The sequence below is a fragment of the Bubalus bubalis genome, chromosome 6, assembly GCF_019923935.1.
Source record: "Bubalus bubalis isolate 160015118507 breed Murrah chromosome 6, NDDB_SH_1, whole genome shotgun sequence".
NCBI classification, from domain to species: Eukaryota; Metazoa; Chordata; class Mammalia; order Artiodactyla; family Bovidae; genus Bubalus; species Bubalus bubalis.
In genome coordinates, this window is record NC_059162.1 from 105,199,547 (window position 1) to 105,221,642 (window position 22,096).

At 47.4% G+C, this 22,096-nt stretch overlaps 1 protein-coding gene across 1 annotated transcript in view; it reads left to right on the forward strand.

Moving 5' to 3' along the window:
* Positions 1 to 6,381, forward strand: part of RIMS3 (regulating synaptic membrane exocytosis 3) — a gene marked incomplete in the record, with an annotated part of 40,618 nt that extends 34,237 nt beyond the window's left edge. The window contains 1 exon segment of the mRNA XM_045166181.1: positions 531 to 6,381. Coding sequence (XP_045022116.1) covers positions 531 to 743 — 213 coding nt within the window.
* Positions 6,382 to 22,096: the final 15,715 nt, after the last annotated feature.

Below are 22,096 nucleotides of genomic sequence, written 5' to 3' on the forward strand. Positions count from 1 at the left end.
CACCAGGGAAGTCCCCTAGAAGCAGAGCTTGACCACCGCCTTCTTCCACCAGGTGGTAATGTTTATCATCACGATCCAGCAGCAGAGCGATAGCTGTGGCCCAGGTCCTGGACTCTCAGCCTGCTTCCGGCTCTGGAAGCCTGTCATCCTGGATGCTAGGAGGCTCTGGAAGTCAGGGCCAGGTTCTAATCCCAGCTGTGCCACCAACTGCCGTGTATCTTTGGGTTAGTTGTTCACTCTGAGCTACATTTCCTTTTTGTGGAAATAACCCATATAGCGCCTCTACCTAGATGGTTGTAACAACGGAGAGAATATATATAAAGTCTGTACACCATAATGCATACCATAAATGCTTAATAAGCGTGGCACACCACAAGTGCTTAATAAGTTGTTGCCTGAAGTCAGTCTGAGTTCTGCCTCTCGCAGTCCCGTCTGTGCCCTGGCAAAGTCTCTACACGGTTCCTCCGCCCACCGCCCAGCCCTGGAGTTGGAGAGCTGGCTCAGCTGCTCTGTCTTCCTCCCACTGGCAGGTGATCGTCTGGGGAGACTACGGCCGCATGGACCACAAGTGCTTCATGGGCATGGCCCAGATCATGCTGGACGAGCTGGACCTGAGCGCTGCAGTCACCGGCTGGTACAAACTCTTCCCCACGTCCTCGGTGGCAGACTCTACGCTCGGCTCCCTCACCAGGCGCCTGTCCCAGTCCTCCCTGGAGAGCGCCACCAGCCCCTCGTGCTCCTAAGGACCTCAGGGAGAGGCCGGGGTGTGATGTGAGAAGGGGCGTGGCTGCCTCCCACCTCCCCCTGTACATAGTCTCCACGTCTTTCTGGCCCCCTTGCCCTGCTGCATGCCTGTTGGCTACTGGGCCTGTCCCAGCTGTCTTTGGAGACTCTAGCGCGTGTGCGTGTGTTTGTGTGTGTGTGTGTCTGTGTGTGACCATGTTAGATCTATTCATTTGTCTGGGTGTAGTCTGTCTTGGTGACTATATGGGCTGAAACCCATGTCTCTCCGTGTCTCGTTGTAAAGAAACCCAAAGGAAAATTGTGTGGCCAGGACTCCCCCCTCTGAATCCAGGGGTGGAAGTGGGGGACACGGCCATTGGTTCCTCCCGCCTGGCCCCGGGCTCAGGGCAGAGCCTGCGTGTTCCCACCCATGCCTGTTCTTGGTGGTCTCTGCTTAGTTTTCCGTCTTGTCCTTTGTTCCACTGCTGCCTCTCCCAGCACTGCTGCTCTTTTTTGAGGAATGTAGCATCCACTGCAGCCGGCCACACTGAGGCCCCTCTGGGAAGCCTGACACCCTCCTTTCCACCGAGCTCTCCAGCTGCTCTTCCACCGAATGCACCCACAGCATGTAGCAGCTCACCTAGGGCCCTGGCCAGGGCCCCGGGGAGCAGAAGATGCTGGGGAGCTGAGGGCTCGGAGATCGCTTTCTCCCTCCAGCTAACACCTCCCCCTTCCTAAAAGTGAGATCGAGGGGGTGTTGGTTCCCAGGGCTGCAGGCCAGCTACCTTGGCGGGAAGTGCGGGTGCCTCCTTTTGCATTGTTCACCTCCGGTCTCCCTTTAAGCCTCCTTGCTTCCGACATGCCAAAGGAGCTCTCCCAGTGGACCCCAGGAGGTGCGGACTGGATGGTCTTAACCTGCAAGAGGTTGGCCTCAGAGGGGATGTTGTCTACCAGAGTGGGCAGCCCCTGACAACACCCATGTCCTTCCCAGGCTCTGAGGGTGGTCCTGTGCCCCTCGGGGCTCATCCTGAAGGGGCCTGGCTTGTTGAGGAGCCATGGAGGGTGGGGCTGCTGGCAGGAAGGAGGAGGGCTGGGACTGACTTGCTCTAAGAATCCTGTCCGATCTTCAGGGATTAGCTGCATGAAGCTGCCTATGAGGGGCTTTTTTTTTTTTTTTTTTTTTTTTTTTTGCTCATTTCCAGACCAGGGTCTGTGTTTGAGAGCTCAGACTTACTGAAGCTCCAGCCTCTGGGCTCCCGCACAGCCTGGTTCTACACTCTATAGACCATGACAGTCACCAGCTCTGTACAAGCAATACTCACCCCCTCGGCCTCCCTGCCTCCTGCGCTCTGCCGCTGCCCTCCGGAGAGTAGCCGGGCCTGCTCTTGACGCCACACCTGTCTCTGCTGTCTTTCCACCTTTGTCTGGTTGGAGTTTTCCAAAGCCATTCAAACCCTGACCTGATTGGACAGCTGGGCCCCCGGGGGTGGGCACCAGGGCCTGGACTGGACCTTGTGAGATGCTGGCTGGGAATCCTGAAGTCTGGCTCGGGAGCCCAAATCTGTCCCTCTGCCTCCTCGGGTCTAGTGTGAAAGGCGAGAGGTTGCCCAGGAGATGGACATGGCGGGGTCAAGGTCTGGGGCCCCCCTGCCCCTTCCCCATACCTCACGCCCGAGCATGGCATGACTCTCACCCACATACGTGGGGGGAGCCAAGGGGAGGTGCTTGGACTCCATTCATCACAAAGCCAGGTGGACATGGGGATGGATGCTGAGGTGGGGACGTGGAGGCAGAGGCTCTGAGACAGACCCTTCTCCACCAAGGGGTTTCCTTTTCTGGCAGGATCCACATGGGGCTGAAGCCAGGGCCTGACCACCTCCCTCCCAAGAAAACTGCCCACGGACAAAATGTGGGTGAGGGCAATAAGAACTAACAAAACGAGAGCCTGGGCTGACTCCTGCCGGAGCCAGACGGGAACTGTTGTGTTTGTGGAGAGAGAGAGAGAGGAGACAGCTGGGTTAAGTTTTCTCTTTCTCAGAAATTCTCTTCTGACATTGGGACTGGGTAATGCATTTCTCATGTGTCTATGGCAAAGGGCTCTCTGGTCTTGGATCCTAGGGTGGGGAGAGGGAGGAAACTCGCTTGCAGAAGAGGATTTGTACGTCCTGTGGGTGATACAGAGCCGTCACCCTCAGAATGGTGTGCAAATATTCGACAGCTTTGGAGTGGTGGGATTATTAGCGACCCATAGGTTCGTGTAGATCTTTCCTGATGTGGCATGGAGCGGTGACACCCAGACTGTGTGGTTACCCCCAGGGAATGAGGACTATCAGAGAGGGTGTCACCCTTCTTCCCCTAGGAACCCAGGAAGACAAAAGATGGGGAGCTACCAGCTGAGGCTGCTGCTGGGGAGTGGCTGCTGGCCCCTTCCTCCGGGGAAGGTTGGCTAGCAGGGGGCACATACTAGCCAGAGGGGTGGCCTGACCTGTCCTAGAGGTGGGCCACTCCATTGGTTCCGCCTCACTAATGGGAAGTCATTCCCCACCCAAGTGGACCTTGGGGGATTATTGTTAACCCTTTGTACCAAATCAAGTTAATCCAGTTACTCCACCTGGATTTTCTCCCATGAGAATGAAGTCTAGTGAGGCTCCATATATGTGTGGTGGTGAGCGGCTGGACTTACAGGTCTGTCTGGGCCTCCTGGATGCAGGGGCCTGCCTGAGAGGCTGCTCTGGAGGGAGCCCGTCCCAGTGGAGGAGGGAGCACGTGTGACTGCTGGCCTTCCCTGGAAGGGGGAGCGTCCATCCCTTGAGGAGGGCACGGTGGGAAGGGAAGGAACATGATTCCTCCCAGGCACTGTTGGAGGCAGTGCCACAGCTCCACATGCCCGCTCCTTACCCCAGGGCACCCTGGGGCTGATGCCAGGTTGGGCTTTTTGTCACTCCGTCTCCCTCTGCTCAGGCAGGTTTCGTGGAAGACGTGGCACAGACAGACAGCCCTGCAGCGCTGCCGGGCTGTGGGCAGGAACCATGACAGATGATTCAGAGCATCTGTCTTCATGTTTCTGCTGTGTTCAATCTGTCCCACTTCCTTCACAGACTCCTTTCCTAAAGGGATAGCTGTGATGGGCCTTTGGTATTAATCAGACTCCAGCGAATGGGGCCAAGTCTTGGTTCTTCCCTGAAGGATCACATCTCTTTTGTCAAACCATCTCTGGAACTGCTCCCCACCCAGTCTCTCGCCCAACCCAGCACTCTTAGGAAAGGAGGCTCTCAGTATGCAGCGAGCCCAGGCACTTCCAGCATTTCAGGGGGCTGAGAAAGAGGGTTGCCCCTCTCGCTCACCACTCATGGGATCACTGGTTCTCCCTGGGGCCTGACCCCCACCAGGGCCAGCATGCCTGAGTTCTTTACTGCCAGCCTTGAGGAAAGCAGAAGCCTCCCGCCCCCTTTAAAGACTCTAGAGCCCTGCAAGGGCACTTCTTTGGAAATGAAATGTAGCACAATCTCAGACTGTGTTACCAGGAGCCCTGGCACACAACCAGGGTCCTTGTTCCCCACCCCCCACCCCCACCCCCCAGCCGGGACTCCAGAGCTCCCGATAACCTCTGAGTCCCCATCTTCTTCAGCCCAGAAAGCAGTAGGGCTTCAGAAAGGCTGCTCTTCTGCTTCTTTGGTTGCTTCCTGCACTGTGTAACCCTGTGGACAAATTGCTGCCTTTGCTCGTCGAGGAGTGGGGGGGGGGGGGGGGGGGCGTGTCCTTCAGGACCAGGAGGCCGGCCATCCGGCAGGGTATCTGCAGTGGCTGCCAGGAGAGGGAGGGGGAGAGGACTGCTGCCCACCGGCTCCTTTCTCTCTCCCTTTCTTCCTCTCCCCCGAGTTTTCTTCTCCAATATCCTGACCCAGAAAGAGGTTCCTTAAAATGCTGCTTCCTGTACTGGACTACTGTCCACCTGCATGATCAGGGAGGAGATAGGAACATGGACTCGTCCCCTACCTTCTCCCTTGAGTCTGCTTTTCACTCAGGTCAGAAGAGATTGGGGCAAAACGAAAACAGTCGTGACTGAGGGGCAAGCGTGCCCCGCTTGATCCAGTGAGGCCTGATGGGGACTGGATCGGCCTGGGCTGGCTGGGCAAGGGTTATTTTGAAAGAGTGCCTGAGCATCTCAGAGTGATGTCAGTGATGCCAAAGAGAGCAACTTGGCCTCCTCGGGCAGCAGCTCTGCCAGCTGAGCCACACACATGCGGCTCAGGTGTCGGCATGCCCCAGGGCGGGACCTTGTTCTCTGACAAAGGGCTTAATCTTTCCATGTAGCAAAGCAACTTCCTCTCCCCCCAACCCTGAGCTCAGGCCTTTGTGGGCCCAGTAAGGCTGTGCCTGTGAGGGAAACTTGCATCAGGGGCACAGACTGGCTTGGGGAGGATGCTCGCCACAAAGCATGCGTGTTACTGCTCCAGGAGAACCTCCCCACATTCTGGTTGGAAACTTGGCCAGCAAGGGTAGGAGCCTTCAGCCTCCCAGGCAGTTCACATTGTTGCCAGGAAGGTCCTTGGGCCTGGGTTCCAGAGAGCTTGGCAAACAGAAATGGGCCCTGGGAATCCCAAAGGCAACAGAGCATCCGCCCCAAAGGTCAATGGCCTGGACAGCTGGCTACAGAGAATCCAAGGCTGTTATATACAGAGAAACTGTGACCTTATGCAAGTCTCCTCCCTTTTCTGGGTCTCAGCTTCCTCATCTGCAAAACCAGAGCATTTGCTAGTTATTCCATGGTTCCCTCCAGGTTTTTAAAGTCTGATCTGGAGCTGATGAGGATTGTGAGCCTGATATACCTGGCACCTGGTCCCACAAGCTGGTTCCTTCCAGCCCTGGGGGCAGGTCCTCACCCATCCACGCCCAGATGCTGCTTCTGACAAGAACTCTGGGAATCCTAGCGGACTCTGCTCCTTCCACCTCCTCGTGGTTTATTGTTCTCTTCCTCTTATGTGATGAGATAATTAAGGGTTGTCTGCAATGGACAATTTCCAAGGTGCTGATGTGAGGTTACAGCCTCAGCTGCATCCTGCGTAGGTTAGTATCCCCACCAGCAGACGATGCTGGGTCGGTCCTCATCTCTGCTTCTAGAACGGGATCAGTGGGAGAATCTTAAAAGAAGAGGCTGTCTAATGGGAGGAGAGAGGGAACTTATTTCCCTTCAAAGTATTTTGCTTCTTGAATAAAATATATATATATATATATATCACTCTTCTCCAGAATGCCTTTTGCAGACACCATCTCAACAGGCAGAGTGGCTATTGCTTCCTTAGGAAAAGCTGGCCTGATTGTTTCATCCACTCCTTGAGAATGTAAATTCACAGCAGGCAAGAACCCCTTTTTTAGAGTTTCCAAATATATCCTGCAGAGAGAGAGCGGATAGGGACTGACAAGCACACTGTTTAGATAAGAAGCAATTAGCCTTTTACATTTTCTATATGCAGCATCTTCCCAAACTCGTTGTGGCTCCCAGGTGGCAGGTGGATGGCTGGCAAGGACTACCGGCTGTTTCTTACAACATTCTTGCCAATTCCCTTGAGGAGAAAATCCTTCACATGGCTTCTGCATGTACAGTATTTGGGCAGCACCAAAAAAAAAAAAAATTATTAAAGTCAGTTTGAAAATGGTTTCACGTGTTGCTTTCTGAAGATGGTTCTTAATTCTAGGAGAGAGCAAACAGTTCCAGAGGACTGAAACAAGGAAGAGGAAGATGCCTTGGCTGAGAAGCAGAAGAGAGAAGTACATCTCAGAAAAAGCCCTGAAAGATCTGACCTGGGCATCTGGGAAATCTTGTCACAGAGTGTCACTGGGCCGTGGAGTCTGCTTCAGGCAGCTTTCTGGTTCTGTTCCCAGGATCCCTGCTTACAGGCCTTCAAAGCCTTCTATTCCCACATATTCCACAAGGGGCGCCCAGAACCAAATAGAGGGAAAGGTTAAATGGAGCCGAGGCCGCTGCCCTTGACCCACTGCTGCTTTCTGAGCACTTGGGTCCAGAAGCTCTGCTCAGGCATGGCTGGGCAGTCTCCTTGCTCAGCCACACCTGATACAAGCAGTAAGCGTAGCTGTTGACCTCCAGTGCTGTGAGCCCTGGAATACCCCTTTCTCTCCTTGCCTCAAGGAAGGATATAGTCACTTCTGGGCAGTGCCACTGTCCTCTTAGGACTGGATCTGGGGGTATGGAAGATGGATAAAGTATAGCAATGTCACAGCACATGCTTGCCAGGAGAAAGGCTGGCACCTGCCTGCCAAGAGCCTTTCAGAGTAAACTCCACTGCTTCGGCTCTGTCCCTTGACCTTGCAGTTCCACTGGGCACCATCTCTTGTTGGAAGGCTCACGAGACCTGTATCTAAGCTCTGGTACCCCCCCCCCCCCCCAGCATTTTGTCTTTTCTTTCTTTCCCACTTCTGCTCTCTGAGACATCTCATATACTCTCATGGGTTTTAAGAACTTCCATGCTTCTAACCAGTAAAAAAAAAATTTTTTTTTTAAAGAGAGTAAAATTAAGAAAAGAGGAACAGACAACAAAACTGAGATCCATAGAGACATTCTGAAAGATGTTCTTCAAACAAAAGGAAAACGGTACACACTTCTTAGGGTTATTGGGGGAATTCAAGAGAGGTAAGACTCTGATGCTGGGAGGGATTGGGGGCAGGAGGAGAAGGGGATGATAGAGGATGAGATGGCTGGATGGCATCACTGACTCGATGGACGTGAGTCTGGGTGAACTCCGGGAGATGGTGATGGACAGGGAGGCCTGGCGTGCTGTGATTCATGGGGTCGCAAAGAGTCGGACATGACTGAGCGACTGAACTGATTGAATATGTTTAAAGCACTCAGAACAGTGCCTGGCACATAGCATTTACTATGTTTGCTGTTGTAAAGAAAATGATGGAATGGCTGAAATGTAAAAGAAATGTGAGCAAAGAAATAAGATTAGTAACTATTAACATACAGATTATAAAACTAATAATCCTTACTTTTTAAAATTAAATATAATCATGAACTAAAATACTAGAGAATGATAGCACATAAATTGGCCCTTGGAATGTTCTTGGAGGTGAAAGATACTGAATAACTTCAACCTTCCTTAAGCATCCATTCTAAAATCTAGAGTAAATACTAAGAAAATACAAATAGAATCAAGTAGATTCAAAAATCCTACATATAAACTATGAAGCTTAGTAGTGTATTAAAAATGATATAATCATGATCAACTGGGCTTCCCAGGTGGTGCTAGTGGTAAAGAATCTGCCTGCCAATGCAGGAGACATGGGTTCAATCCCTGGGTTGGGAGTACCCCCTGCAGTAGAAAAGAGCATCCCATTCCAGTATTCTTGCCTGGAAAAGTCCATGGGCAGAGGAGCCTGGTGAGCTACAGTCCACGGGGCTGCAAAGAGTTGGACACAACTGAACACACACACACACGCGCGCAATCAACTGGTGTTTCTCCCAGAATATAAGGGTGATTCAATAGAAAAGTTCACTGTAATCCACCACATCAATAGACTAACAGAGAAAAATAACTATCCTAATGCAGAAAAAGCATTTTGTAAGGTTTAATCCTATTTGTAATAAAACTTGTCAACTTTCTTGATTTGATAAGAGACCAGTCTAATGGCAGAAACTGAAGAGGAACTAAAGAACCTCTTAATGAGAGTGAAGGAGGAGAGTGAAAAGGCTAGCTTAAACTAAATATTTAAAAAACTAAGATCATGGCATATGGCCCCATTACTTCATGGCAAATAGAAGGGGAAAATGTGGAAGTAGTGACAGATTTCCTCTTCTTGGGCTCTAAAATCACTACAGATCGGGACTGCAGCCATAAAAGCAGAAGACGTTTGCTTCTTGGCAAGAAAGTGATGACATACCTAGACGATGTGTTGAAAAGCAGAGACAGTACTCTGCCGACAAAGGTCCGTATAGTCAGGGCTATGGTCTTCCCAGTGGTCATGTACGGTTGTGAGAGCTGGACCCTAAAGAAGGCAGAGTGCCAAAGAACTGATGCCTTCGAACTGTGGTATTGGAGAAGACTCCAACAGTCCATTGGAGGCTCTCAAACTCTCAAGCAAGGAGATGAAACCAATCAATCTTAAAGGAAATTAACCCTGAATACTCGTTGGAAGGACTGATGCTGAAACTGAAGCTCCAGTATTTTGGTGACCTGATGCGAACAGTTGACTCATTGGAAAAGTCCCTGATGCTGGGAAAGATTGAGGGCAGAAGGAGAAGAGGGCATCAGAGCATGACATGGCTGGATGGCATCACTGATGCAGTGGACATGAACTTGGGCAAACTCCGGGAGACAGTAAGGGACAGGAAGGCCTGGTGTGTTGCCGTCCATGGAGTTGCAAAGAGTCAGACATGACTGGGCGACTGAACAACACATACACCAAAAAGCCGTAGTAAATGTTAATGAAAACATTTAATGTATTCTCTTTAAGATCAACAGAAGAAGAACCAATGATGTTTCTTGGACCTGGCAGAGAACTGATGTTGGAAGGCAAACTGCTACCTTGAAATCTGGAGAGCACACACAGAGAATTAGAGCTAGTCTGTGATTACCAGGAGAACCCACTGGAGCCAAAACCTGATGGGAACACTTAAATGTTAATACTAACAAATTTCTGGAGGCTGAATGTGAACTTCTTTGGGTATGATCAACAATTAGAGGCTGGGAAGGGTGCATACTTTTATGGGCTTTTTTTTCTAGGCACCCACAGTAGAGATCTGAGAAAAATCTAGTGGTCTTTTTCAGGGAGAGGGTAAAAGTTCTGAAAAACATCCAGAGTCTCCTCCATGACAAAGGCCTACTGTCCAGGGAAAACACTGAACTGACTCATTGGAAAAGACCTTGATGCTGAGAAAGATTGAAGGCAGGAGAAAGAAGGGAACGACAGAGGATGAGATGGTTGGATGGCATCACCGACTCCATGGATATGAATTTGAGCAAGCTCTGGGAGTTGGTGATGGACGGGGAGGCCTGGTGTGCTGCAGTCCATAGGGTTGTGAAGAGTCAGACACGACTGAGCAACTGAACTGAACTGAACTGACCCAACCCTAGGGGAGGGCATTTTCCCCACTCAGGGGCCCCCTAGATTTCCTCTCTCACCTAAGAAGGGATGAAAAGCTCAAAAAACACTTGTGAAAGTCATGACACAGGGAAATGGACCCATTAAAAGAATGAGGTGCAATCATATAATAGAAGGCTTCCTCTGCCCCACAACTTATCCTCTACAAACAGGGATCTAATGGCTTACAATTGAAATAGCTGCAAGACACAGCCTATTAGGGAAGCCCCAAATCAAGAGAGATTAAAAAACTGGTTACCAGCGGAATTTGAAAATCTATGACACCTATGTGCATGAGAGCATCTAACCATCTCATCCTCTGTCGTCCCCTTCTGCTCCTGCCTTCAATCTTTCCCAACATCGGGTCTTTTCAAATGAGTTAGCTCTTCGCATCAGGTGGCCAAAATACTGGAGCTTCAGCTTTAACATCAGTCCTTCCAATGAACACCCAGGACCGACTCCCCCCAGGATGGACTGGTTGGATCTCCTCTCAGTCCAAGGGACTCTCAAGAGTCTTCTCCAACACCACAGTTGTATGGGAATCCTGTACAAAGCCATAAAAACAAAAAAAGAGGAAGGATTGAAAAAGAGATAAAGCTATCATTTATAAATAATTTGATTACTACCTTATGAAGAAGAACAATTATTAGAACTCATGAGAGTATTCAGCAGCAAGGTTGCTGGATACAAGATCACTCTACCAAAATCAGTTGCATTTTTTTTTCTGTAACAGCTATAACCAGTAAACATGAGATATTATCCACAATAGCAATTCAAATTATTAAATAATAATTAAGAATACATAAGACCTCTATAGAGAGAATTTTCAAATTCTTAAGAGTTGATGATCTGAATAAATGAACAGACATTCCCTGTTCTTGGATAAGGCAGTTTAATATAAAGATATTAACTTTCCAAGTTGATCTGTAAACTCAACAGAAGCTAAAAATTTCAGTTGGTATGTTAAGTAAACTTCCTCTACAACTTATGTGCAATAATATAAGTCTATTAATGGTTAGATCAACTTCTGTTTAAAGAAAACTCAAGGATTGGTATGTAATATATCTAGGAAATTAATATATAATGAGAGGGGTACCTTAAAACAATGAGGAAAAGTGGATTGTTTAAAATATGTATTAGAGACACTTTCACTATCTGGACAAAAAAAGAAAGAAATCCCTGCTGTTGGGTTGCACTCCACAGACTTGCAAGCCTTATAGCTGCCTAGCCTGCAGAGGGAAGAGGAGTCTGGAGACAGTGCCAGAATCATCAGCAGTTTATTGGACAGGGGATATCACACATCCAAAGCAAAAGATCCTGGAGTGGCACCCCACTGTACGTGACTAGCAGGACATGGCAGCAATCTTCGCTACCTGAGAGAAGAGGGAGGCTACCATTTATGGGGGCATGATGTGATCAGTTGCCAGGGAGACCGTGGCTGGGGCAGGAGGCAAGCACGTAGGCAGTTACTGATTAAACTCTATAAAAGAGGATTGGATAGTCATGTGAGTGAGGCAGGCCCGGGTGGAGCACGGTGGGGTGTACAGAGAGCAAGAGAACAGCCATCTTGGGTGGTCTGACCATATACTACACCTATATACGTTGCTGGACCCTTACAATCTTGGTCCAGCTCTCTTCCATGATATCCCTGGGATCAGGTATGTAGAGGTGCTCTGCAAATGCCACAAACGCCGTACAGACACCAGCAACTGGAGGGTATGAAGAGTAAGATACCTGCTACACTAAAAGCAGGGATTGCCAAGAGGTGGGCAATTTTAGAGCCAGGCACTTGGCATGCAGGACAGGAGGAAGGTGAGAGTCATCAGTCATCTCTACATGGTCACATTAGCTGGGTCACTCTTCCGTAGAAAAATCGCTGCAGACCTAGCAGTCTGACTCATTTCACAGTGAAGCCACCATTATCACGCAGTCCGTGAACAGATTCCCTCCACTCAGGCTAGGGAGGAAATGTGAGATGTTTAACAGGCACAGTACAGGGGAGATCATGACCATCATACAAAATAAAAACAGAAAAAAAATAATAAAAATAAAAACAGAAACTGCATTCTGAGATAATACCATCCCTGCCTGAGGTGTTTGTCCTGGCCTGAAACACCATATCACTGGTCCACCTCTTGGAGAAGGAAACGGCAACCCATTCTAGTATTCTTGCCTGGAGAATCCCGTGGACAGAGGAGCCTGGTGGGCTGCTGTCCATGGGGTCGCACAGAGTTGGACACTACTGAAACGACTTAGCAGCAGCAGCACCAGTCCACCTCTGTCCCCATAGCTGGTGCCCAATCCTGGAGAGGCGGTATAACAATGGCACAGAGTTAATAGAATGGGGAGGGGGGAGCATCTTTCCCTAGTAGAGTTCCAGATTAATTACCTTAGTCATCTTGGGTGGGGCCGGGAAGAAGATAGGTGAAATCTCTAAGTCCCTTTCTAATTCTACTCCTCATCGGGTGGCAGACCCAAACCACCAGGAGCTAACCTGCCAGTCCCAGGGCCATTTTATAATGTTTCCCTGGGGGCAGATCCTATGATAGCAAAAAAGTGAGCTACTATCCTGACCAACAGCTGGCAACAGTCCTTCGGTAGTAAACTGTTGAACTCAGATGGTGTTGACTAGTTGCCTCTGGGTTCACATGGCATTCACAATCACTCCTGGGATGTCCAGTTATAGTTTGTAGGACTTGAGTTAGCCTCCTGGCCCACAGGTTGAGAGCAGGATTCCTGTCTCAATGGTGGTTCTGTCCCCTTCCCTAGCTGGGACCAGAAGTCCAAGGGGCCTCTTATTTTGCCATTGCCAAAGGCCTTAACCAAACCTTTCTGAGTAACTGGCCATGTCTGATTCACAAGCCTGTCCCTATCCCTGAGTTAATATCCCTGAAGTCTGTATCAGTACTCGTTTAGGGGTGGTGGGTCAGGGGTACACTTGTATTTTGTAGATAATCCAGGTCTTTGCACTTTGTCTGTATTCACCAGCCATCCCCGTGCAATCAGATGAGTCACAAGCATGGGGCTGCTACTTTTTAACTGGAAAGAAACTCTGAGGTTAAGAAAATATCAGCAATATAATGAAAGAGAAAGACATGTCTTCATGTAGTCAGCTGCCATAGAGCCCCTAGCTAACGTCAGGATCACCCCACAAGCTTCCATTCCCCATCCTTATTTCTTCTTGACATCTCGGCACTCACAGGAGTTCTCTCAGCCTCCTGACTGGTTCACCTATTGTCGGGCTGCACCCCGCAGGCCTGCAAACCTTGTAGTTGCTCAGCCTCAAGATGGAAGAAAGGGCAGTTTATCAGATAGGGAAATCTTACATGTCTGAAGCCCCCCACTATGGCTGGCTGGCTGGCAGGCAGGCCAGCCGGCCGGCCACAGCAGCGACCTTTGCTCCTCAGGGAGGAGGGAAGCTACCATTTATAGTGGGAATTGAAGTCAGGTTGGCTTCTCAGTTACCGGGGAAACCTGTGGCTGGAGCAGGAGGCAAGCACGTAGGCAGTTACTGATTAAGCCCTATAATTAAGAGGACCAGACAGTCATGTGTGCGAAGCAGGCCCTGGTGGAGCAGGGGTGTGCAGAGAGCACAAGGGCAGCCGTCTCGAGTGACCTGACCATATACCCACCCAAACCAAGACACAAAGATAAACCCTAGATGGCTCAGTAGACCCAAAAATGAAAGGTGAAATATACAGTTAATGAGAGAAAAATGTAAGATAAATAGTTCGGTGAAAGAAAAGCAAGGAGGAACTTTGAATATTTCAAAAGCACAAACTATAATTTAAAAAACTGTGTAATGTGATTACATTAAAAGTAAACATTTCTATTTAATGAATGGCACCATGGACAGAAGTTGATAAGCAGATTAAAGAATGGGAATTTACAATGCCAAAAAATGGCAAGGGACTAACAGCTATAGAATATACAAGGAAGTCCTGCAAATCAACAATAAAAAGGTAACAACTTCCATTGGAAAATGGGCAAAGGAAATAAACAGGCAAACTCCAAAAGTTGATAAGCATATGAAAATAGCCTCAGAATCATTATAATAAGAGATATGCAAATTAAAGAAATAATGAGATATCACTTTATACTAATAATAATTGGTAAAAATTAGAAAACTGATAATGCCAAAGGACATGGAGGTATAATCAGTGTAGCCATTTTGAAGAGCAAGCTGACATTACCTGGTCTAATTATATGCAGATCCTATGACCTATACATTTGTATATATCTCCATTAAAGGCACATGTACAAGGAATATTCATCATGACATTATTTGTGGTAAAGTGTGGCTGGCAGAAAGTGAACCCCCTGAAGATGCCCATATCCTAATGCCCAAAACTTGTGACTATGTTAATTTATATGACAGAAGGGACTTTGTAGATATGACTAAATTAAGGACTTTGAGACAGGGAGATTAGTCTGCATTATGTGGATGGGCCCAGTCTAATGAGCTGGGTCTTAAAAGTGGAAAACTTCCCAGCTGTGGTCAAAAGGAGATGTGATTGCAGAAGGATGGACAGAGACGTAGTGTGACAAAAATTAAAACCTGAAGACATGGATAGTTAATCATACTCTGTTTATGGATTGGAAAACACTATACTGTGAAGATGTCAATTCCTCCCAAATTTACCTCTAGAATCAGTGCACTTTCAGTAAAAATCCCAACAGGTTTTCTCTGAAGAACTTGGCATGCTGATACTAAAATTTATTTGGAAATGCAAAAGACCTTAAATAGCTAAAGGAATTTCAAAAAGGAAGAGCTGAGTTGGAAGATTTTATTATCTAATTGCAAGACTGATTATAAAGTAACAATGATATTGGCATAAAGATAGATCAACGGAACAGAACACTATGGAAAGAGTTTTTGACAAAGGCGCCAAGTCATCCAATAATCTATACAAGTGGTGATGCAATAACTGGGTATTGGAGTGCAAAATATGAACCCTTCATGATATACACAAAAATTACCTCAAAATGGTTCATAGATCTAAATATAAAAGTTAAAATTATAAAATTTCTACAAGAAAATACAGGAAAAAATATCTTCACAACTTTATGGTAGACAGCAATTTCTTAGAACATAAAAAGCAGTAACCCTAAAATAGAATTCAAAAGATAAATCAGATTTCATCAATATGAAAATTTCTTCTCTTTGAAATATACCATTATGACTCATAATAAGATGACAACTTAATAAGACAAAGTAAAAAAAAATGGGCAAAAGACAAACAGATGGGTCAAAAAAGAAGTTATACAAATTGCCAATTTGATGGAAACATAAAATGATATAATCACTTTGGAAAACAGTTTGGCAATTCCTTTAAACTTTCTTATACACTTACCCCAAGACCCAGCAATTCCAATTCTAGCTGTTTATCAGGAAAAATGAAAGGCTATGTCTACCCAAAGACAAAAATACTCATGGCAACTTTATTCATAATAGCCCCACGTTGGAAACAACACAAACGCCTAAAGTAGCTGTCAGGAGTCGATCAAAAAATAGAGACCACATAGTTACTTGAACAAGGGAATGTTAATGTTAAAAATGATTAACTCTTCAAGTGTTAGAGAAGGTGATAAGAGAAATATACAGAATATTCTGAAGCTGAGGGAGTGTCCAAGGAAGGAACAAATTGAAAAGACGACCTCTCCTTCAAGCTGGCACTCAAAATTTGTTGGAAAACATGTGTCCTGATATGAGGTGTGCTAGGAACCCAGGCCAGGCCTGATCCATAGCCTCCAGGCCGGTAGGAAACATCCCTCTAGGGTACTGATGGCAGAGGCTGCCAGGGAGACCCTAGAGAGTCCAGGTCAGGAACCTACTTGCAGGCGGAGTGGTGAAGGCTTAGGACACTTGTGCCCATGTCTGGAGGAAACAGCCTTCCAGGGAGCTGCTGAGTGGGGGCTGGCTGGTGGGTGCACAGGGAAGTCGGAAGCCTGCTCATCACTGGGATGATCCCTGAGGACCACAGAGTCCACTGTGGGAGGCTCTAGTGAGGTGGGCACAAGCTGTGAGTTCTCAGGCATGTTCTGGACACACAGCTGGAGCAGAATGTTAATGGATGCCGCAGGCATCTGCCTCTGGGAGCAGGGCAATTGCAAGAGAAACGGAGCACATGAGACTCAGGAAAAGCTTCTTCCTGCGGTGTCCCCCCATCGCTCTACTGACACAGCTTAATACTGTTCTCACTGCGAAGGAGAAATCCGTAAAGGGGGCTATCCAGCTATCAGAGAGCAGGTAATGAAGGGCAGATTTGAATGAGAGGCAACAAATTGACAACAGTAATATCTCGCAACATGTGCCATGGAGAAGCAATTGGTGGCAAATCAATGTAACGGGATACCACTCAGCACCAAACAGAATGAATCAGTGGTATATGCAATAGCACAGAAGGATGGTAAAACAGGACCCTAAAAGAAAGACACCAAACACAAACAGTAAGTATTGTTATATGAAATTCTAGGCCACACGAGACTCATCTATAGGGAAGAATGTCAGTCAGCATTGCCTGAGGATCTGGAGTGACCGGAATTTTTTTAACATTTTATTTATTTATCTGTATCAGATCTTAGTTATATTTTAAAGGGACTTGGTGTTTTCAGTGCTGAGGGCCGAGGTTCAACCACTGGTCAGGGAACTAAGATCCCACAAGCTTCTCAGTGTGGCCAAAAATAATAATAAAATTTATAGGTTAATTTAAACAAATTAAAAAATGTATCCATCAAAAACAAGACTGGGCGCTAACTGTGGCTCAGATCATGAACTCCTTATTGCCAAATTCAGACTTAAATTGAAGAAAGTACGGAAAAACCACTAGACCATTCAGGTATGACCTAAATCGAATCCCTATGATTATAAGTGGAAGTGACAAATAGATTCAAAGGATTAGCTCTGATAGAAAGAATGCCTGATGAACTATGGATGGAGGTTCGTGACAGTGTACACAAGGTGGTGATCAAGACCATCCCCAAGAAAGAGAAATGCAAAAAGGCAAAATGATTGTCTGAGGAGGCCTTACAAATAGCTATGAAAAGAAGAGAAGCGAAAGGCAAAGGAGAAAAGGAAAGATATAAACATCTGAATACAGAGTTCCAAAGAATAGCAAGGAGAGATAAGAAAGCCTTCCTCGGTGATCAATGCAAAGAAATAGAGGAAAACAATAGAATGGGAAAGACTCGAGATCTGTTCAAGAAAATTAGATACCAAAGGAACATTTCATGCAAAGATGGGCACAATAAAGGACAGAAATGGTATGGACCTAACAGAAGAAGATATTAAGAAGAGGTGGCAAGAATACACAGAAGAACTGTACAAAAGAGATCTTCATGACCCAGATAATCACAGTGGTGTGATCACTCACCTAGAGCCCAATATCCTGGAATTCGAAGTCAAGTGGGCCTTAGGAAGCATCACTGTGTACAAAGCTAGTGGAGGTGATGGAATTCCAGATGAGCTATTTCAAATCCTAAAAGATGATGCTGTGAAAGTGCTGCACTCAAGATGCCAGCAAATTTGGAAAACTCAGCAGTGGCCACAGGACTGGAAAAGGTGAGTTTTCATTCCAACCCCAAAGGTAGTGCCAAAGAATGCTCAAACTACTGCACAATTGAACTCATCTCACATGCTAGCAAAGTAATGCTCAAAATTCTCCAAGCCAGGCTTCAACAGTACATGAACCGTGAACTTCCAAATGTTCAAGCTGAATTTAGAAAAGGCAGAGGAACCAGAGATCAAATTGCAAACATCTGTTGGATTATCGAAAAAGCAAGAGAGTTCCAGAAAAACATCTACTTCTGCTTTATTGACTATGCCAAAACCTTTGACTGTGTGGATCACAACAGACTGGAAAATTCTGAAAGAGATGGGAATACCAGACCTTTCCTGCCTCCAGAGAAATTTGTATGCAGGTCAGGAAGCAACAGTTAGAACTGGACATGGAACAACAGACTGGTTCCAAATAGGGAAAGGAGTACATCAAGGCTGTGTATTGTCACCCTGCTTATTTAACTTCTATTCAGAGTACATCATGCGACATGCTGGCCTGGAAGAAACACAAGCTGGAATCAAGATTGCCAGGAGAAATATCAATAACCTCAGATATGCAGATGATACTACCCTTATGGCAGAAAGCAAAGAAGAATTAAAGCACCTCTTGATGAAAGTGAAAGAGGAGAGTGAAAAAGTTGGCTTAAAGCTCAACATTCAGAAAACTAAGATCATGGCATCTGGTCCCATCACTTCATGGCAAATAGATGGGGAAGCAATGGAAACAATGACAGACTTTATATTCCTGGGCTCCAAAATCACTGCAGATAGTGACTGCAGCCATGAAATTAAAAGACCCTTGCTCCTTGGAAGAAAAGCTATGACCAACCTAGACAGCATATTAAAAAGCAGAAACATTACTTTGCCAACAAACGTCCGTTTAGTCAAAGCTTTGGTGGCTCAGATGGTAAAGCGTCTGTCTGCAATGTGGGAGACCTGGGTTCGATTCCTGGGTCAGGAAGAACCCCTGGAGAAGGAAATGGCAACCCACTCCAGCACTCCTCCCTGGAAAACCCCAGGGACGGAGGAGCCTGATAGGCTACAGTCCATGGGGTCACAAAGAGTGGGACACGACTGAGAGACTTCACTTCACTTGGTTTTTCCAGTAGTCATGTATGGATGTGAAAATTGGAGTCTAAAGAAAGCTGAGCGCCAAAGAATTGATGATTTCTAACTGTGGTGCTGGATAAGACTCTTGAGAGTCCCTTGGACTGCAAGGAGATCCAACCAGTCCGTCCTAAAGGAAATCAGTCCTGAATATTCATTGGAAGGACTGATGCTGAAGCTGCAACTCCAATACTTTGGCCACCTGATATGAAGAACTGAGTCATTTGAAAAGACCCTGATGCTGGGAAAGATTGAAGGCAAGAGGGGAAGGGGTCGACAGAGGATGAGATGGTTGGATGGCATCACCGACTCAATGGGCATGAGTTTGAGTAAGCCCCAGGAGTTGGTGATGGACAGGGAGGCCTGGCATGCTGCAGTCCATGGGGTTGCAAAGAGTTGGACACAACTGAGCGGCTGAACTGAACTGAACTGAAAAAATATATTCACAGCTAAGACCTGGCACAACCGAATAAATAATAAGTAAAAATAAATATTAAACAAAAAATAAACATAATACGATCTCTATTTATATTTGATTTAAGAAGTGGGAATAGAGACACGCTAAACTCAGGCAGCAAGATAACCAAGACGTGAAAGTAGCTGTCTACATGAAAGTCGACATGAAAGTTGCCCATCTTGGGAAAGAGACTCTTACCTGAGGGAGCTGCCCCACCAGGCTGTATGTCTGCTCGCCATCATCCAGTGTCCCCCGTGTCCCCCAGGTCACCAGGATGCTGCAGACCACATTCTCAGGACTTCTGGGAGGGGCCAGGTGCCCCACTGGAAGGGACAGGAGGGCCATGAGGGAGAGTGGGGATCATCAGGCCTGGTGAGGGCTGGGTGGGGCAGATGTCCTAGCAGAGGCAAGGGAGGCTTACGTGGGCCCAAGGTCCACGCGGGTGGGGGAAGAGGCAGGGTGTGGAGGAGTGGCAAGGGGCACGGTTCAAGGGAGGTGTGTCAGAGAGGAGGGGAACAAGTTGGAAGGGGCAGTGAATGGAAGGGAGAGGGAGAGGGGAAGGAGGGTGGTAGGAAGAGCAGGGGCATAGACCAGGGTAGAGGTGATCCAGGCAAGAAGGTGGGGAAGGGCAAAACTAGTAAGAGGAGCGAGATGGTCTGGGCATGTGGTAGGAAGGGGACCAGTGTGGTCTGAGTAGCTGCTGAATGAGGCAGGCATAGGGTGAAGAGACAGGGATGACATAGGGACAAAAGGCCGGACAGGAGGCAGGAAGCGAGCCAAAAGCTGAACCTGGGCAGATGAAGAGAGGCCATCGAGCAGGAAGGAGACAGGGCAGCTCCTTCTGCATGACTCTGGGTTGAGAAGTGATGGGTTCAGTGTTCAGCATTCTTTCTGTGCTTAATGCCTTTATGACTCAGATTCCATCAACAGGCAGTGCTACATTCTGTGGCATTTTGACTTGGAAGATACCTTTACCATGAGTACGCCTTCTCCATCTTATAAATAAAGAAACAAAGGCTCAGAGGGTTGCCCAAAGTCCCTCAACAGTTAGTTAGGGGCACGGTTTGGACAAAATTCAATCCAGAGATCACAAAAACAGTCCCAGGTTGACCAGGGAGTGGGTCAAATGGGAGAATTCTCGAGGGCCTGGAGGGGGTCCCTCTGGCTATTAGAGCCCACCCTAGATAGAGGCACTGGAGGTATCTACTCTCCATCTTTAAGGTACCTTCTGTCCATGACTAGCATTGTCAGAACCTGCAAGGAGCCTCTTGTCTCCCCACCACGAGAAAGCCCACTACATACGCCCAGGAAAGGGACTGAACATGAAGGAAATACCAATACTGACCTGCTCGCCAAAGAATGAGTGAGTGAGTTGAGTGAGTCAGTCCTGTCCAACTGTTTGCGACTCCACGGACTATAGCCTACCAGGCTCCTCTGTCTATGGGGATTCTTCAGGCAAGAATACTGGAGTGGGTAGCCATTCTCTTCTCCAGGGGATCTTCCCAACCCAGGGATCAAACCCAGGTCTCTTGCATTGCAGGTGGATTCTTTACCAGCTGAGCTACCAGGGAAGCCCCCTCAGACAATAATTTAGCTCAAATGGGCTAGAGGTATGGGGAATGGGGGAGGAAGGACCTGGAGCAGGGGGATGGGTCAAGGAGAATTTAGATCCTCCCTCTAGTCTTTGCATTAGATGCTGCTACATCTTGCTTACTATCTCATTGGGAGTTCACCAGGTAGGGACATTACCTCCATTTTAAGCAAGAAGAAACTATGCCCAGATTTGCGGAGGCACTTGCCCAGGGCCACTCAGCACTGGAATAACAATACTAAAATCAGAATCCTGGCACCTGAGTCTGTACTCTTTCCATTAAATAACTATTGGAAAATGGGATGGAAACACAAGGGAACAAGTCCCTACACTAGAATGAGAAAGTTTTAGAGGCGGGGCAGGGCAGATGGTGGTGGCAGATGGTGAAGAGAAGGAGAATTCGAGAATTAGGGAGATTTTGCAAAAAATGATGGTGAGCAGCAGTCCCTTCTGGAAAGGCTTTGGAAGCCACCTTAGACCGAATGGACTTCATTCTATAACATACGGGGAGGTTCCCAAATCTATGAAGAAGGAGAAAGGCATGTTTAGAATCATGCTTTAGAAACACTACTCTGACTCCAGCATGTGGGATGTAGGGACAGGAGGAACCGGGTTCAGAGAAAAAGATATTGCACTGAACCAGGAGAGGAAAATCATAGAGGGGGAAATCTGAGATGAATTAAGGAGACAGAATAGGTAGAACTTGCTGGCCCACTGGAGCAAGACATGGGGAGAAGTAAGCTTAACACTCAAGTATCCAGTTTAGGAGACAGGGTGGAAGGGGAATATAAGAAGAGTAGGTTTTTTTTGAAGGCGGGGGTGGGTTCCTGGTTTTTACTTACTAAGAATCATATGCAGTTGAGAACATCAGTTGGCATTTGGGTGGCCTACCAGAAGCTCAGGAGAGAGAGCTGAACTATGGATGCCCTTTCGAGAGGCATCTGCTGAAATATAATTTTCAAAATGTGTGTCAAATGAGAAAGGACATCACCTGAGCCAATGGGCAGCATTTATGGCCCAAGACACACTGAGGTGCCCAGGAAGGAGGCTGAAATGGCAGCCTGAGAGGCAGGAAGGAACCCAGGAGCTTGTGTCATGGAACCACAGAAAGAGTGTTTTAAGAAGGGAACAATCAGGGAAGGAAATAAAGACTTTCCACATTCAGTCAGAGGGTGAAAGAAAGTGAAAGTGAAAGTCGCTCAGTCCTGTCTGACTCTTTGTGACCCCATGGACTATACTGTCCATGGAATTCTCCAGGCCAGAATACTGGAGTAGGAACCTTTCCCTTCTCCAGGGGATCTTCCCCACCCAGGGATGGAACCCAGGTCTCCCACGCTACAGGTGGATTCTTAACCAACTGAGCTATCAGGGCAGCCAGAGGGTAGTGAGAGCAATTTGTTTTTCTTAAATTTTTTCATTTTTTATTTTTCAGCCACACCCGGGGCATGCAGCTCAAGCTGAAAAGTAAAATCCCAGTTCCCCAACCACTGATCCAACCCACACACACCTTGCTTTGGAAGCATGGAGCCTTAACCCCTGGAATGCCCCAGTGAGAGCAGTT